Source organism: Toxorhynchites rutilus, chromosome 1 (genome assembly GCF_029784135.1).
Source record: "Toxorhynchites rutilus septentrionalis strain SRP chromosome 1, ASM2978413v1, whole genome shotgun sequence".
NCBI lineage: Eukaryota > Metazoa > Arthropoda > Insecta > Diptera > Culicidae > Toxorhynchites > Toxorhynchites rutilus.
Genome location: NC_073744.1, coordinates 152351098 through 152370081, shown reverse-complemented (window position 1 = coordinate 152370081; position 18984 = coordinate 152351098). Strand labels below are relative to the sequence as shown.

General features: G+C 38.5%; 1 protein-coding gene across 7 annotated transcripts in view; it reads right to left on the bottom strand.

The window, feature by feature from the left end:
* Positions 1-587: 587 nt before the first annotated feature.
* The window catches only part of LOC129768096 (uncharacterized), a 51530-nt gene continuing 33133 nt past the window's right edge, over positions 588-18984 (bottom strand). The window contains exons 1-5 of one of the 7 annotated variants that reach the window (XM_055769535.1): positions 7267-7414; positions 1931-2050; positions 1432-1590; positions 1151-1297; positions 588-1071 (exon numbers count right to left, since the gene is read on the bottom strand). In XM_055769535.1, coding sequence (XP_055625510.1) covers positions 973-1071; positions 1151-1297; positions 1432-1590; positions 1931-2044 — 519 coding nt within the window. In that variant the 5' untranslated portion in view covers positions 2045-2050; positions 7267-7414 and the 3' untranslated portion in view covers positions 588-972. The other 6 variants (XM_055769544.1, XM_055769553.1, XM_055769560.1 and 3 more) reach the window with 6 other exon arrangements.

Here is an 18984-nt window from a genome sequence, read left to right as displayed (position 1 = left end):
GTAGTCCTACGTTAATTATGTGGTCTTGTCTTGGACACCACCTGCCTAATTTTGTTGGCCTTGCTGATGAATGGTAACTTTCGAGTCTTCTGAACCGAGTCTTATTTCTTATTTTTCAACTAGTCTGCGTTCAAATTCGTTTATTTGAAGATCAAGCACGGTGATGTTTCGGATCCTAATGAAAAATACCGTTCCAAATGTTATGTACGCACCAAAAATGTGGAACTAAAGTATTTTTTTTTAATACTTGAGTATGAAATCTGACAAATAGTACTAGCGAAAACTTAAATGATATATTAGAAATTGATTTGGTATGATGTCTGGATATTTGTAGGTATTAAACATGAGCATGAATCTTTTTATTTTGTACAAATTATAAAAAATATCAACTAATACAAATGTTTAATACATTTGGGATGTGTTTTCCGATATCGATATCTCTATGACGTAATAATAAAGACGATACAAGAATGAATTATACGCATACCTTTTGGAGGAATGAATTTTGGGGATTGCAAGAACTCCTAAAAGTCTCCTCTCATATTAAAAAGTTATCTGATTGAATAGACAAAATATAAAAGAAAGTATTTCCACTCACTCATTTTATTGGCACTCTCATCTTATAGACAAACACAAATTCACACAGAAGCACATAAAGCTCACATTGTTCACGAATTATACGCTTACCCTAATCAATATACACACGATGAGTCCATCAAGAAGATTAACACTTTTAAGCCGTTAATCTCGTCAATTGTGGTAATAAACTCATCGTTATTCTTTTTCGGTAAACTGAGCAATTGGTTCCTTAACTTATCGCGTCTATTTTGACACCTTAAATGATATAGGACAATATACAATTGTTTTTTTTTTTGTTGTTGCTATCACAGAGGAATCCCCTTAACATTTCTAATAGTCTCATCCTGCGCTGGGAACAACAGGGTCAACGGATCCACAGCTACCGCCGCCCCTTCAAGGTCTAGCCGTGGTAGTTACGTTGGTAGCGTTCCTTGGTGGGAAGGCGGAATTCTGCAGTTCTCGTTTGTAGAAGTCAACATTGTATCTGGTTTGCTGTGAATCCGCGAGAAAGAAAACACAAGAGGAAAAATACGTTAATGGTGGCGCCTGATCGGCAATGGGCACGACCTACATTCCACGCATCATTCCACTCCAACCGGAACAGTTTCTGAAGTCCCCGATAGTTTCGGTTCAGGATTCGACCCAACTCGGCTCGGGAGATCCGGTACTTGGCCGTAGTACTCGATGTGGGTCCGGGTGTTGTGGTGGAGGTCAGGGGCTGCAATCAAAAGAGACAAACTAACTTCTAACGATCAAGGAAGGTTACATTTTTCGTCAGGTCCCTTTAGATACTATCGCATGTTTTTTTTGGTTTCATATCATGGGGAACCTCGTGTGATACCCATTATTTACATTGGGAGTTGTGGTAGTGAACGTATCGGTGAACTCGTTGCTCAGGACGTCGTAAACGTTCTTCAGCGTCCAGGTGGTATCGTTGTACTGCTGGTAGATTAGTCGGCCCATGGTAGCGATCTTCTGGAAGAAGCCAAGCGCACGTGTGTGCCGAACATGCTGGACAGAGGATAGCGTAGCAGGGAAAGGAACGAAAACAACGAAAGGAGAAGGAGAAAGAGAGAAAGAGAAAAAACACAGCACAACACACGAGCAAATATTAGTACCGATTCTCCACGTTACGTTGGGTTGTTCAGCGATTTGGATATACATAATGTGCATGGCGATATCGAGGACTGAGAGGGAAATTGTGGTCTCATTCTGGGAACTAAGTATGTAATGACTCTTATTCATAATTAGGACAGGAGTTATCAATACCCCTTCAGCTCTCGATGTTTGTGGTGGAGTGATAAATATCTCAAACAAATTCGCACACGAAATCGTCAATTCAGTAGCTTACCGGTTTTTGTGATGCTTCGGAGACGGTACGATCTACGTTGGCTTGCGTGCAGGTGGCCACCAGTAGGAAAACCACCAGTGCGATCTTCCACGGCGTGTCTATTAGTGGTAACATCCTAATCTGTGGAATTGAGAAGGGAAGATCACAATATCTTGAGAACGTTGAACAAAAGTTCCAATTGAATGTCATGCGTTTGAATGATCAAGTTTATCAGAAAGTTATTCTATCCAGGATTGTTTTGGGAACCACATGTCAATCGCTCATTATTATCTGATATTTTTCTCAACTGTATTGACAGTTTCTTGTATTCCCCATATTGTACAAAGACTTATAGACTGTTAACACAAACGCGAATCGACACCGAATATGGTTAAGATGGTAATTCCGACTCTTATATTACTAAAGTTAGCATAACTAGCTCGTGATGCATAGATTATAACATAGAGCGATCAAGATAAAAATACGATGTGTTTAATGGAGTTCATGGAGTATCATGTTCCTCGAAATCCGGAAGTTTTTCTGAGATTCTTAAAATTATATTATAATTACTAGCTGACCCGGCAAACGTTGTTCTGCCATAAACATTGTTTGGTTAAAAATTATGTTTGCCGTTTTTAAGATAGACAGCCAAATTTATAACTTCATAAATTGAAAAATCGAAGATACACCAGACAACTTCAGTGGAGCTGATGCACCGACCAATTTGGCAGCAAATTATTCCGTCGTTGTCATTCAATTAAGGAGTATTCATGTTGGTAATCTGAATTTGAAAAAAATAACCATATTGATTCATTCATTTACGGACTTGCAATTGTATTAATTGCTCTTCGTCGATCTGCAGAGCCCAACATTAATATGAGCATGGAATGTTTCGCTCAGCCGAGGTATTATGGTATGGAATATGGTTTTACTCAACGGTTTTCAATGTCAGTGTCTACATTGTTGATATTTGTGAATGGTTGTCCGCCATTATCAGTATTTCTTCGTTGATATATTGGACATCCGCATACGCTTGCGATCGTGACTTGGTGAAATCTTTACTCGATGTACACACTATAGAGATATAGTCCTGGCCCTAACTCAATCATTTCTCTATAAACCTTCTTTTATTTCGGCCAAAACTCTATACTTAATTTAAAACGTGATGGCAATAGCAAAGGCTGTGTCAGCATTGCTCATGATAGACTCTCGCAAGAGAATGCATTCTTCCTCACGCCGCTTCTGTTGATTGTATCGTAGGAATAGCAGTCGTTCGCTCTCTACCCCTCTCTACCGTTCGCAAGTAATTCTACGTTCAGACGGCGAACGTTAGGAACTTTAGGAACGTTAGTATCATTGAAGAAGTAGATGTGTGTCAACGATGAACTCCAGATTATTTTTACTTCTTCGAATCACAATTTTTCCAGTCGCCATGATTCCATGCAATGTCTTCAACAACATGCGCATCCACACACGTGTGCTCCAGTTGTTCCATCAGAATTGATGATTGCTTGTTTGAATCCGAGCATGCATGATATGAAAAATTTCAATAATTTATTGTGACTTTATTGACTTTGCCGGCGATGCACCCGGTTTTAGTCGAATTGAGGTTACTGGTGCACGTGTGGATAAATGTTCTAAGAAGCGAATGTAGTGCAATCTGTCATTTAACAACGTGAATAAATTTATTCGATGGGTCAATTGTTTGGATATTATTTTTACCAAGATATTAAAATCACGATTTAATATAGATTATAGCAGTGCAAAATTGAGGATTACGTGTTGTTTTATGCCAAATTTAGGGAAAAAAATACAAAAAAAAATTCAGAAACATTTTTTTTTCCTGCATAGGACCACCCTAATCGGTATTAAACATACGGTAATCGGAATCCTAGTGATATCGTATATAGTTTACGACATATTCTCATACCTACCAAGTTTTTTTTAGCATAATTTCATAAATGTCGGTCGAGCCGTTTCGGAGGAGTTCGATCACGAACATCGTGACACGAGATTTTTATATATATACTAGCTGACCCGGCAAACTGTGCGGGACGAACAAAATTTATTTTTCTTTATCACATCAACATTTTCTTACTAAGCGCAGTTCATGGGTCCAATCGCAGATTTGTTCATTGATTGATCTTCTAATCTACCCTTTAAAATTACCTTTTACTACAACATTCCTAGTACTTCTATCAAAACTCGACATTATAATATCAGATTATTTTCAGACACAATTCTCGTTCAAGATGTTTCAACCACTTGCAAATAACATGTTTCTCCGTTACATGGAATAAATGTTTGATACAGAAAATATGATAGAATAAATACAGCCCTAAATCGGAAAATTCCTCTCTCGAATTTTACTTTTATCAACACATTCGGCGATCCATTTTTATTTATATAGATAGAAGACGATATGGGAGTGCGTTTTATCAAATTAAAATCCATTTCCATTTTCGAGCAAAGATCAATTTCGTTAGCACAAATATCAAATGGACTATATTCGCTTGTCAATATGTAATTGTAGAACATATTCGAATTGAATTTTCCGAATTTTCCGAAAATTTTCAATTGTCATGTTTGGTTGAAATATGTGTATTAGTTTCATGGGACCCCCGCTCCATCCCAAAGGAGGGAGGGGTGTCATACTAAAATTTCTCGTACATAAGAACCCTCACATCCGAAATTTGGCTCCATTTGCTTGATCGGTTCTCGAGTTATGCAGAAGTTTGTGTTTCATTTGTATGGCAACTCCCCCTAGAGAGGGGGGGGGGGGTGGAGTGTCTAACCACCGTAAAAAACATCTATTGCACTTTAAACCTCCACCTGCCAAATTTGGTTTCATTTGCTCGATTAATTCTCAAGTAATGCAGAAATTTGTGTTTCATTTGTATGGTAGCTCCCCCCCTTAGAGAGGGGGAGGGGTCTCAAACTATCATAAGGACCCTCCCCGGCCCCAAAAACCCCTACATACCAATTCTCACGTCGATCGATTCAGTAGTTTCCGAGTCCATAAGAATCAGACAGACAGATAGACAGCAATCCATTTTTATAGATATAGATAGAGAAGAGAAGAGATAGTTTCACAGAATGACAGAGGATGCGGTGTATGGAGATATCCGATATTGAAGGCGGGTGACTTCCCATTTTGTATGAAAAAATGAACAGGGGAAGCATTCAAACGCGACCCTACACTGGAAGAAGTTTCTTCCGGGGACGGGTCAATTCATCCTACAAAGCCCTTTTCGAAAAAACCGAAAGCCTCCACTGCAACGCTCCAATACTCCCACTCTCTCTCTCCCGCCCTCAAAGACAAGTCCCATCGGTGATGTTAGCTTACCTCAAATTGTCTCCTGTAAGCTTGCCTAATAGATCGAGTGCAGCAGACGAGCTAAATTAAATTACTCCTGATTTCCGTGGGAATAGTTCACCTTTGAAGGACCCAGAACTTCGAAAACCTACTAAGTTCGCAGTCCGGTTTCAGTTAGTATCGCCCATCGCTACCGAAAAATTGGAAAAATTTCACCTTGCAAAAAGTCTAGTTCAGATACTTGGGTTCCACAGAGGCTAGGAGACGAATGATTGTCTTGCGCTGCTTTCTTCAGAAATTCATATGATTTACTCCCGAAAGAAGCAAAGAAGCTTCAGTCTTGTTGGACATATAGGACTTTTGATTCAGTGTGAATAGATGTCTCTTGAGATTTGCCACCTTTATTAAGTAACATGTTGTATAACTAATCTAGTGAGAATCTTTTGAATTATTTCTATGAATATTCGTCGAATATAGGGTCCTCACAAGTTATTTTATACAATTTTTCAACCTGGTCCTGGCTATGGAGAATCTTGGCCGAAATGTTCTATGCAAACGGATGACAATTTGACAACATTTCCAGTCTCAAGGCAGTAATTCAGGAGTGTTGGGCTATAATCAATATGGCAACACTTTAAAAGCTGTCTGACTCGATGCCAAATCGAGTTTTCAAAGTGATCCGAAATGGAGGTGGACATACTAAATATTAGCTACCGATTGGACTCGAAATTTGCCGCACAATTTTTCTTTTATTGAAATTTTAGGATGCGGCTAAACGAATGTCCACCCTGATTCCACATATTTGAATTACTTAGAAAACAAAAAGTGAATTTATACTTTTTTTTAGAATGAATTCGATGAAAATAAACAATAATCGTCTTTTATGAGCAAAACTGTACAAAGAATTGACTTATTTTTAAAAATATTGAGGAAAAATTGGGTGCGGCTAAACGAATGTCTACCACTGTATTGAGAATTTTCCTTAAGTGATTTGGGTTCAATAGAAACTAGAGTCGTTTGCAATTTTGGCAGCATACACAAAAACACACTGGGGTCTATTAACACTGCAATTTTGATTTAGCCTTTTTTTTCTCAGCATGTGCATATTTTTTTAATCCGACAAATCACAAATACAACAAAAATACTACAACCATTTAGTATATTTATATTCCACTTATAATCCTCATTGCGTTCACAACAGGCTCAATTTCCGCACAAAAAAATGATCTCGTTTCATCCAAATTATATCATTATCATGCAAAAAAGCAAATAATGTTTTAATGCTTCATCAATATTAGCACTCAATGATATCCATCTATTCAAGGATTTCGCTTCGCTTTAGTTCACAATTTTCGCAGCCACCGTTCACGGTCAGTTTCAGGAAGTACTGGAAACCGGTTACCTTCGAGAACCAGAACAAGTCTAAACTCATCACCGCACTTTTTTCGTCTGTCGAACCAACTCCAAGGAGGTCGACTAAAGTATGCACATTCCACTCTAGAAAAATAAGCAATCGACACTTGTTCACCACTATCCATCCGACAGCTCGTATCCTTGCTCAATATCACTTTGTCGCTAACTGGTGCCGGTGGCAATTTCCTGAACGCCTTCTTTTTATGGCTATAATCTTGTTTCCATCATCCGCTTGTGCGTAAAATACAGCATTAATTTAACCACTTCACAAAACCATGTTTTTTGTTCGGTTTGCTCACCAACCGCGTCTCTGCACAATTAAATCTGTGTCGCTAGTCACCTTGAATTTCGGTTTTTGTGTTTTCGCGGATCACCAACCTTTGCGCTGACCACACGACGAAACGAAACCACTCGGGAACTTGTTATGGGTCACTGGTTGTTCCGAAATAAAAACCAAAGATATAGCACTGGAAACACAGAGACAAACAATCCAAAAAGGCATTCGCATGCCATTCAAAATAACGATCACGTTTTGGTTTGTTTGTTTGCATCATTCTCATTTCAAAACAAGAAACACCCCTAAATTAAGCTTCCACATCCTTCCTGTGGTACGCTCTGGTGCCACTACCTGCAATTTTTGGAACCGCTCGGTCGAATGCGCTGCAGATCGGTCAACGGTCCGGATTGTGACTAAAATTCAGCGCGCGAGATGGATCCCCCTTCACCGCAACTGCTCGACGAGTGCGTGCCTTCGATTGTGGGGTTCGATGTCAGCAGCAGCGCCAATCTGAGCGGGCGGGCGCGTGCTTGCAAGCCATAGCAATCGCTCTTAGAAGCATAATGTTGCTTGTACACACATACTTGGGACACAGAGAGTGGAATGCGGCGGTGGTGGTCCGTCAGGAAGCGAATAACAATCGGAGGCGGTGGGTTTGAGTGGCTGATCAATCTACACACAATCGATCGGTATCACGGTTGCGAAGCTTTGAATTGGCGGTGGTATTTTGTGTGAGACACGAAACGACGGGTCCGCCGATGCTGCCTCAACGATGACTGTAGCTAATTTTATTAGGCGTACCGGTAAGTTTCTTCGATTTTACAACAGATGGCGTAACATGATTATTAGTGAATCATTTTTCCAGACATTCGTTGGAAAGCACCTGTCATTGCACGTCTTTTTCAGTATATGTCAAAAAGTTGAAGCGTAAACAACATAGTTTTGTGTCACTTCGAATATGTCGAATTTCGTACCAACGATAGTGTTTTTGCGGGGAGTGTTACTTCATTACATCAATATTGAGAAAACAGTTGCGGACAATCATCGCATTTTGGTGGAAATTTATGGTGACCATACTCCAACTGAGCGAACGTGTCAGACATGGTTTGCAAGGTTTAATAGTGGTAATTTTGACTTGGAAGACGAAGAACGTTCCGGACCGCCAAAAAAGTTTGAAGATGAAGAATTGGAGGCCTTACTCGAAGTTCCGTCGCAAACGCAACAAGAACTTGCAGATACACTTGGAGTAGCTCAGCAAACCATATCCGATTGTTTAAAAGCAATGAGAATGATCCGAAAGATAGGACATTGGGTGCCGTATGTATTGAAGCCACGAGACGTCGAACGCCGTTTTTTCACGTGCGAACAACTGCTCCAACGGCATAAAAAACTGTCATTTGCATCGTTACTGGCGATGAAAAGTGGGTCCATCACGACAATCCTAAACGCCGGGCAACGTATGGATACCCCGTTCATGTATTAACATCGACGACCGCGCGGAATATTCGTGGCCAGAAGGTTATGGAACCAGCTGTGTGTGGTGTACTGCTAAAACCGAATGAAACCATTACGGGGGACCTCTACCGACGACAATTGATGCGTTCGAGCCCGTACACTGAAGGAAAAACGGCCACAATACGAGCAAAGACCCGATAAAGTTATTTTACAGCACGACAATGCTCGACCGCATGTCGCGAAATCGGTCAAAACATAATTGAAAACGCTGAAATGGGAGGTCCTATCCCACCAGCCGTATTCTCCAGACATTGCTCCGTCCGATTAACACATTTTTCAATCGATGCAACGTGGCCAGGTTGACCAGCACTTCTTCAATTTTGTAAAGTCAAAAATTCGATCGATTCGTGGTTAGCCGACAAACCGGCCGATTATTTCCGCAAAAGGATCCGTGAATTGCCAGAAAGATGGGAAAAAGTTGTGACTAGCGATGGGCAATACTTTGAATATTGAATTTGTAATCTCATGTCTCATGTCTTTAACAAGTTCGATGAGGGTTGGCAACAGGATCAGAATGAAGCTAGTTAATATTCGTTGTGTAACATTGAGGTCGATCTTTCAAAAAATTCAAGATATTCGGTAGTGTCCTCTAGACTGTCAAGCACGAATATATGTGGGAATTTTACGCGTTAGTTCACTAATATCTCATGGATAAAACAACCCTTATATTCGCATATCGGAAGAATTTCAGGTATACACGTTCCATATTTATAGCAAGAGTTGTTTGATATGGCGGAAACTGCGGACCAATAAACAGAGGAGCGCTTTCAGAGTATAGACCACATTATAGCTGGATATTAGTCGCCGGATGAACGCGACTACATAAAAGCAGAAGGCATGGATTGAAACTTGATGTAGGACTTTGATTATTGGGAATAATTGCTTTGGGCCTTGTAAAACGCGTTAATTGTATGAAATGAACTGAACATCAAACAGATTGTAAGAGTTGTAGCTTGAGTTTGAGCTTGAGCTTGGGTAGACTGTACAATTCGTAGTTGCTCTCCGTGATTGACCTGAACCAACCAAATTGCACAAAGAACACACAAAATGACGCTTGTTACTAGCAAATCATGCAAATTATGCAATTTTCGGTGATTCGAGCTTTAAATGGTCAACAACGACGCCGGCCACGTCCTTACAGTCACCAGGGAAAGGGACGGAATGTTAGTATGATATTCGCCACTCGAAGGCCAGAAGGGTCGCCTCTATAGCCTGGTTCCCTAGTTCCGTTTATCATGGAAGGGATAGTTGTTAGTGGGAATGGTTAAGAAAAATCTGGATTCACTGAGGTAAGTGATGTGATTCTAAAAACGTGAGCTCTCAACTATTCGGCGAAATAAGTTTTGAATGAAATATACATTCTTATCGGACCGGTCATGCATTTTGTTATTTATCGTGCGTGAGATCAAGAATTTTTTTTCCTGATCTGAGAAGGTCATAATAAAATCCTTTAAAAACTCTCGATCTATATATTTTTATTCAATCGCGGAGACCAAGGTTATTTTTGGCAACCTAAGAAGGTCTCTAAGAAACCCTTTTAGTATTCCTCTAATCGACGATATATTCTTAACCTGAGAAGGTCACCGAGGAAATTCTTTTAACTCGCTAAAACTGACTATGTATTTCGATGTTCGTCACTTGTATTATCTTTCAAAAAAAGAAAAATGAAAAATGAGAGAATTGAAGAATTGAAGAATTTATGAATTTATTAAGGGGGTATTCTAATGTAGAGACACGAATTTCGGACATTTCTCTGAGCTCCGTAAAAATAAAAGAAAGAATATTTTTACTATCCATTATATCATTATTTGTTCATCTATCTTTTAACAAAAAAAACAAAAATTGTACGGAGAAAAAATACTCATAACGAGAACAGTTATGAGCTGATGAAGTGAGAGGGTCAGTTATGAGTTGTGCCATGGCGTACATGATTCCAGCCTTTCTGAAATTATCTGAAACGAAAGAATCGAAGAGATTCTGAATCAGTGAAGATGCCGCTCTCGCATGTACCTCGGACAAGTCAAAAACATATTTTTTTGATAAAATGGCGGCCGTTTGAAAAACAAAATGCAGTTTAAAACGTTTTTTCTTACGTTTCCAAATTTTTAAAAAAATAGTCATATTTAAAAAATTTCTAAACTACAGAAATATGAAGAAAAAAAAATGATTTTTTTCAAATTTCTAGGCTAGAATACTCTCTTAAATTATGATTTTTTAGAATTTATGATTTTATGAATCTATGAATCAAAGAATCCATGAATCCATGAATCCACAAATCCATGAATCCACGAACCCACGAACCCACGAATCCACAAACCACGAATTTATGGATTTATTTTATTTCTTTATTTTTATCTAACTTTTTCACGTTTTTCGTTTATATATTAGGCTGTCAAAAAAGTCCTGCGGTATTTCCGCGAGGTGTCGTTGTAAGCGCGTAGTTCAAGTTGTATTCATTGTATCGAGTCATACTATAGCTTGTTGGAAAGGTATTTTTGCGCGCTAGAATATACATATCCTTGACAGTGTTTTGTTTGGTTAAGTCGTTCGTGAGTTATAGTGTCCCAAATATGGAGCAAAATAAAGAGAAAATCCGACATATTTTACAGTACTACTATGACAAAGGCAAAAATGCATCTCAAGCTTTTATTTGTACAGTTTATGGACCCGATACAGTTTCCATTTCCACCGCACAACGATGGTTTCAACGTTTTCGTTCTGGTGTAGAGGTCGTCGAAGATGTGCCACGCTCCGGAAGGCCTATCGTCGCAAATTTCGACAAAATCGCTGAATTAGCCGAGAAAGACCGGCATAGTAGCAGCCGTAGCATCGGCCAAGAGCTGGGGATAAGTCATCAAACCGTTATTAACCATTTGAAGAAGCTTGGATTCACAAAGAAGCTCGATGTATGGGTGCCACACACGTTGACGCAAAAAAAAAACATCTTTGACCGTATCGACGCATGTGAATCGCTGCTGAATCGCAACAAAATCGACCCGTTTCTGAAGCGGATGGTGACTGGCGATGAAAAGTGGGTCACTTACGACAACGTGAAGCGCAAACGATCGTGGTCGAAGCCCGCTGAAGCGGCCCAGACGGTGGCCTAGGCCTCATTAACGGCCAGGAAGGTTCTGCTGTGTGTTTGGTGGGATTGTCAAGGAATAATCTATTATGAGCTGCTTCCCTATGGTCAAACGCTCATATCGGACCTGTACTGCCAACAACTGGACCGCTTGAAGGTAGCACTCATGAAGAAGAGGCCATCTTTGATAAACAGAGGCCGCATTGTCTTCCATCAGGACAACGCCAGGCCACACACTTCTTCGGTGACGCGCCAGAAGCTCCGGAAGCTCGGATGGGAGGTTCTTTTGCATCCGCCGTATAGTCCGGACCTTGCACCAAGTGACTACCACCTGTTTTTGTCCATGGCGAACGAGCTAGGTAGTCAGAAGTTAGCCACAAAAGAGGCCTGTGAAAATTGGCTATCCGAGTTTTTTGCCAATAAGGAAGCGAGCTTCTATAACAGGTGTATTATGAAGTTGGCATCTCGTTGGGAACAAGTCACCGAACAAAACGGCGCATATTTGACTTAAAACAGATGATTGTAACTAATTTTATGCAAAATGAAAATTCAAAAAAAATACCGCAGGACTTTTTTGACAGCCTAATATTTGCACAAATTATGCTTTTTGTGTTATCACTATGGAACGTATTGACTTAAGCTATGCTTCATGTATTATAAATTTTAAACAAGAACATTCACACGTAATTCAAATCGAACATGATTAAAAATGACGCCATTTTGTAATAACGGAGGAAATTTTCACACAAACTCTTCACTAGATCAAAAACGTTTCGCGACATCACTTTTCCTCTTTTTTCACCAGCTTCAGCGAGTTTCGCGATTTTTGGCCCAATAGAAAATTCTAACAAATTGTGTCCATCGATTATCAGATTGAACCAAAACACGTTTAGACATGTATGACGACGGATAATGAACCAAACGAGAAGCGAATGAAAACACCTCCTCACCCGACGACTGCTCGATCGAAACTCCTCAAACAGATTGTAAGAGTTGCAGTGATAGAAACTCCGGAACTTTCTATTATTAATTTTCGATGGTGAACTGTTCGAAGAAATTAATATAGATATTCCAAAATCAACATTGCGTTCGATGTCAAATGATGTCAACGGCGATCAAACCAAATATTTTTTAAGAGTTAAAAGGAGAGCATAAATGTAAATTTATTACTTTCTCGATCTGGGCTGTGTATGTGGCAAAGTATGCGAAAAGAGCTTATGCGTGCTTATTTGCAATGTGTCTTTTGTTTCGCTCGCTCATATTGCTCTTATAGTGGAATGGGGGAATAGTGCATTTCCTGTTATTTTTAGGCTCATTTAATGTAATAAATCGGGATGCCTAAACATGTGCTAACATTAATTTTGGGCGTAGTAAACCTATGAACAAACCATTGCATCAGAACACCCCTCGTCCATTAATATTCCGAAGTCCAATCATATGGCATGAGAGTTATTTTTTTTTCTCTCTTCTTCTCATCACGTTCGTTCACCATCCAGCCAACGACCTTTCAGAACCGATCAGCGCACCTGAGTTTATGATGGAGTGCTACGAAGGCGACGGAGGGATCGAAACAAATACCCACGATTATGATTTCAAAACTGACACGGAGCACCTCCCGACCAGTTATTTTTTTTTTGTCGTATGTTGTCCACTGAAAAAGGTGTGAAGATTAATACAATAATGATTGATATTTATGAGTCTGTTTGTAGACTAATCAACCGTTCTCCGTGTTGAATGGCAGCCACTTTTGCAAACGAGATTTCGTGTTTTACCCCTTCATCCTATAGGTGAATAAAGGCTTTTGTTGATTTTCTGAAGGAAAACCAGTTGCAACATAAACCCGAGTCTTGTTAAAATAACCTTATCTGCTTAGCTTAGCCCGTGTTTGCAGATCTCGAAACCACTTTCAATCGCTGCCCGAGAGCTACTGGGAAAGTTGCTGCAGAAAAGGATTCCTTACTATCGGTGCAAATTTAGTTCGCTCACTGTTCTTGTGAAACCTGATTTGCACAATCCACATGGTGATGATTGTGATGCAAAACACTCAAGGAGATCAAGTATCTCGCACACATGGCTGAGCTGTCGTTGATGACATTGCTCATTGACTGCAGGGCGGTGGAAACCTGTTCACGGACAGCGAAGCCTCAGCGAACCCAAAATCCGTTCGCAGCACGTTTCCCACCGGAAATGGAATGTAGGAATGTAAAGAAGCTTTTTAATGTGGGGGCTCACAGGTGTGATTCACAACACGCGGCACGTAGCATCGATGCGTTGCGCTGATGATTGTGGCGTGGGCTTGCTATCGCAGAATGTCTAATTGCTGAGTGATTAGGTTCCCACCGCTCGACGTCTAATCATATGATTAGTATCACTGCAAAACAGAGAGTGCTTTCAGTGTAGACCAGCGGCGACTAACGGGACGCCGGATTGAACGCCGGATTGACGTACGCATCGCCGTCATCGCGACGCGCTTCTCGTGGATTGGCAGGGCGCTGTTATAATTATGATCGATCGGAACCGCGAGGGGAAGTCAAGTCCAACATGTACTTCGGAGCGATCTGATCGTCGAAAGCGGCAAAGTCAGAGTCATGGCGAACGACTTGTTTGGTTCGCCGGCACCTGCTCGATGTTTCTAATTAACACGCGAGAATTGCGTAAGTGTTATTGTACAGCATGAATTATAGTTATCGGTGTGTCGTTGGTGTTCAGCAAAATTGAGATTGACTGGTTTGGCAAATACTTTGCTAACTGATATCGAATGAATCAGTAGCTTATTCTTACACTAATGAATCGGTGATCGTTGTGTAATCGTTGGAGAGATTACTCTGTAGAACAAATCACGAAGTGGTATTGAATAATGCAGGTAATGAAAGTTCGTGATAATGCTTGAGAATGAAATTGAGTGATTGTTTGTGTGATGTACGCGATAGCAATGTCAGATTGCTGGGTTTATTGGGGCTATTTAAAGACACGTGTCACATACAGAAATAGTAACGAATAATCTTCGAAAATAAGAGATATTGTCTACCCCAATCCACTCATTGATCGCGTCATAGTATAAAAAGTATAATAGTAATACTATTTCGTTTATATTCTCTCAATCCTCAAAATTTTATTTGTTCAAAAAATGTTTTCGTGTTATTTTTGAATATACAAGTACGTGAACGTTTCACTTACGTTCAATATGTCACATAAAATCTGTTTATCAAGTCTATAAACCGATATAAAACAATCTAGGATCTTTTTTAAATATACGTTACACTCAGGTACATGCGAGACATTTTACCGCTCTTTGGTACTGCTTGGTTCAGTTGCAAATAGTGTTGCTTCATGGATGGGGGACGGAACTTTGAATATCTCTAAATGCAGTCCTCTTTGCAGGTTTCTCCTCCGAATTCCGTAGGTTTGTTACGGCTGGTGGATACTTGAGAGTCGTTTTATTTTTTTGGGAACGTCCCTGTCAATAAAGTAGCTTGAACAACGGCATTGACGTCGTTCTTGTCCAAAATGGCGCTCCATTCATTTTCCGAGAACGTATCATTTATGTTAATTAAATCGCTAGGTTAAATAGTTTAAAATCATTGTACACGCAAAAAACTGTTCCCAGAGATTTACGGTGTAAAATAGCGTGGAACACGATGAGGCACTAACCTCACCTGAGGTCCACTCACAAAGTAAAGGTCGAGGATGCGGCCGTTTTTCATAACTAGCCAAAATAATTTGCAGGAGAACAGTGGGAAAATTGCATCCGTTAAGTAAGGAGTCTGCAACCGGCTTGGAATGTCGACAGGTTGGATTGGCGAACGAACATTTTCCGTTTCTTGCGTTTTTAACAATCTATATCTTCAGACGTTTTTCAGACGGCGATGAAAAGCAAAATCATTTTTTTCTCTTTTTTTCCAACAGGACTTTTTAAAAAAATTCATAACGTTTTAAGCACCGGACCAATTCAGATGATCAATATAACGAATTAAAACCAATGTAGATGCCAGGAGATTAAATAAAAAATCTAACTTAAATAACTAAATCTAACTATCTCTATAGATAGAGGTAAACATAGTTCGACAATGTTGTAGTTCCAGTTATTTAAAACATCTTTGTATAACAAGGTTTATTTCTATCTCTCGATATAACCGATATAGCGCCTTTTTCCTAATTTGCGTTGGGGTCACCATTGAAAAAACAGTTTTTCTGCTCTAACTTTTATATTTCAAATTTACATACAATCTGTCTTCGAAAAACTTTTAGATCATACTGATACAAACATTTTGCGATGCAGAACTTGTCAATATCTCAATTTCACTCAAAGCTATTGATATTTCTTCCCAATAAATACGCTCTCTTCAATTGCTTGCCATTTTTCTCTGGGGCAAACATAAAAAATGTTTGTTGACGGAATTTGAAAGAACAAATTTCACTCTATATAATATGCGATTTTTAAAGATATGTAATTTTGTGTATTTGAGTAGATTAAAATTGAAATCATGACTTTTTGAGTGAAAACCCATCAATAATTTTGAGCGGATTAAGATATTGACGAATTCTGCATCGCAAAATATTGGTATTGATAAGCTCTAAAAGTCGTACGAAGACAACTTTGATGTAGAATTTTAAATATAAAAGTTAGAGTGAAATAGCTGGTTTTTTCATGGTTATCCTTATGCAACTTAGTTAAAAAACAACTTTGTGGGAGATATTTATTCTTTAGACAAAAACTGTTGTTACATATGATAGAGCGCTCATTTTTATGTTATCGAAAATAGGGTGACCAAAATTGTCGATGAATGTCTCTATCTTATCTTTATAGATAGAGATAAACATAGTTCGACAATATTGTAGCCCCAATTATTTTAATTAACTTTGTAGGACAAAACTTTTTTCTATCTTTTAATATAATCGATTTAGCCCTTTTTCCCAAGTTGCATTACGGTGACCATGAAAAAGCAGCTTTTTTTTTGCTCTAACTTTTATATTTCGTATTCTACTTCAAAACTGTCTTCGTACCCCTTTCAAAGCATATCAAGACCAACATTTTGCGGTGCAGAACTTGTCAATATCTTAATCCTACTCAAAGTTATTGATGATTTCAATGTTAATTTACTCAAACACGAAAAATAACAAAGTTTTCAAAATCACACATTATGTAGAATGTACTCTGTTCTCTCAAATGCCGCCAATCAACTTTGTTTATGTTTGCCCCAGAAAAAATGGCAAGTAATTCAAGAGAGCGTATTTTTTGGGAAGAAATATCAATAACTTTGAGTCAAATTGAGATATTGACAAGTTCTGCATCGCAAAATGTTCGTATCAGTATGTTCTTAAAGTCTTTCGAAGACAGTTTGTATGTAGAATTTGAAAAATAAAAGTTAGAGCAAAAAATAGTTTTTTTAATGATGACCCCAATACAATTTAGAAAAAATGCGCTGTATCGGTTATTTCAAGCGATACAAAAAAACCTTGTTCTACAAAAATGTTTTAAATAATTGGGACTACAACATTGTCGAACTATGTTTACCTCTATCTATAGAGATAAGAAAGTTAAATTTTTTTATTTAATCGAAAATGTTGGTCACCCTATTTTTGGCATCATTAAAATGAGCGCTCTATCATGCGTAATAACTTTGTCGAAGACGGCGCCAGTGGTTGTGTGGTTAGCGTAACAACCTCACAATCCGATCGGCCTGGGTTCAAACCCAGCTGGCGTCGTTGGTTTTTTTTGAGGCGAAAAATCTCTGGTTACGTCTTCCTTCGGAGGGGAAGTAAAAGGAGTTGGCCTGGCTTATGAGTTGTTGAGTCTGATAGGTAGGAACAGGTGGAGTCGCCTCCCTGATGTCGGTGATTGGCACTGAAGTGGCGGAAATAGGCCGACGAAAAATAAGCGAAGATAAAAATAAAAAACTTTGTCGAAGACAGTTTTTGTCTAGAGAAAAACTGTCGAGCTCTAAATGCTAATTTCCACTTAAATGCATCTCCTGGACCATTGTGCAATGCACTAGTATTCTTTGAAGTTAAATTTGTAAAAAATGGATTTTGTTCTCGTAATTATTAATCGTATTTGATTTTAATCGTTTACATGGAGTCGAGACCAAGGGTGCTATATTTTCTATATTTTTTTTCTTGAAAGCTGAGGTTTTTTCGCATAACGTATCCGAAAATCAGAGAGATTTTTGTTTTCGTGTTCAACCGATGGTCCGAAAAATAAATTTATCCAAAATTAACATTTTTCAAAAATTCATAACATTTGAACTACTTGATCAAAAATGATCCAAATTGAAAACTTATGAGCTATTGAAAACTTATGAGCTATTCTTCTTCAGAAATAATATTACGCTTCCAAAACAATTGGATTTTCGTTGTCTTCGTAAATATTTGATTGTATTTGTTTCTAGTTTACATGGGTTCGGGACCAAGGGCACTATGCTTTTTAATATTTTTTTCTTGAAAGCTGAAGTTTTTTAACATAACATATCAAAAAATCAGAGAGGTGTTTTTTTCGCTTTTGAATTATGATTTTCAAAGTTAACATGTATTCAGTCTTCGTTCTATATTCCTATGCGACGGGAATCCGATTTTTTCGCAAGTGTAATCTTTTTCAAGAAAGCTCATTGGCTTCGATTTAATATATTGATCACATGTATCGGTTCAGTAATTCAATAGTTATGATTTTTTACAAAAAAAATCATTTTTGGAAAAAAAGGAAAAATGATGTTTTGGCTCGAGCGAGAACGAAGACTGCCTTTCTTAAGAGTAGAGACGAATGCGCTATACAATTTAAGTCTCTATAATACAAAAACCGAGACCGAACACAATTTGAATATGTGTATAATTTTTTTTACAAAAAAAAGTAAATTGCAATACAGGATGTACTCGATCATATGCAGTTTCATTCACTGTATATAATCGAATCAAAGAGAAAAAAATAATTGTGGTTACACGTTTATCATTTGTTTTTTTTTTTTCAATATAAAAAAAGAATTTAATTTTAAATTTCTTAAAGTCAAAAAACATCTTCCTCACATAAAAAATCAGATATCCGGAATCCTTCAGGAGGTGATAGAAGATCATATTTGATGAAAAAAGTCTTTCTACGTATATGGTCGGGTTACAACAATGACGGAGTTATTGAACTTTTTGACGTAGGACTACGTCTTTCATTTCTATACCGGGGTGTAAAATCAAAGTTTCGAAAACGAAAGCGTTACGCCGGAGACCGAGATTTTAAGTGTTAATAGCTCCTACACAACTGAACGATATGGTATGATAAACACTTCATTCGAAAGATAAAATGTCTACGCGTTCTATACTTGTTACTTTCTGATCCAAAAACTTGTTTCAATAGTCTTAAATTTGCTTTCAAAATAGGCTATTGAAATCACCAATCGGTATATAAGCGAGCGCCCCTCGGAAATCCACTCAGTTCTAATTGAACAGCGATTGGAGCATGTTGTCGCTGTTGTGGTGAAGCTCTTCAT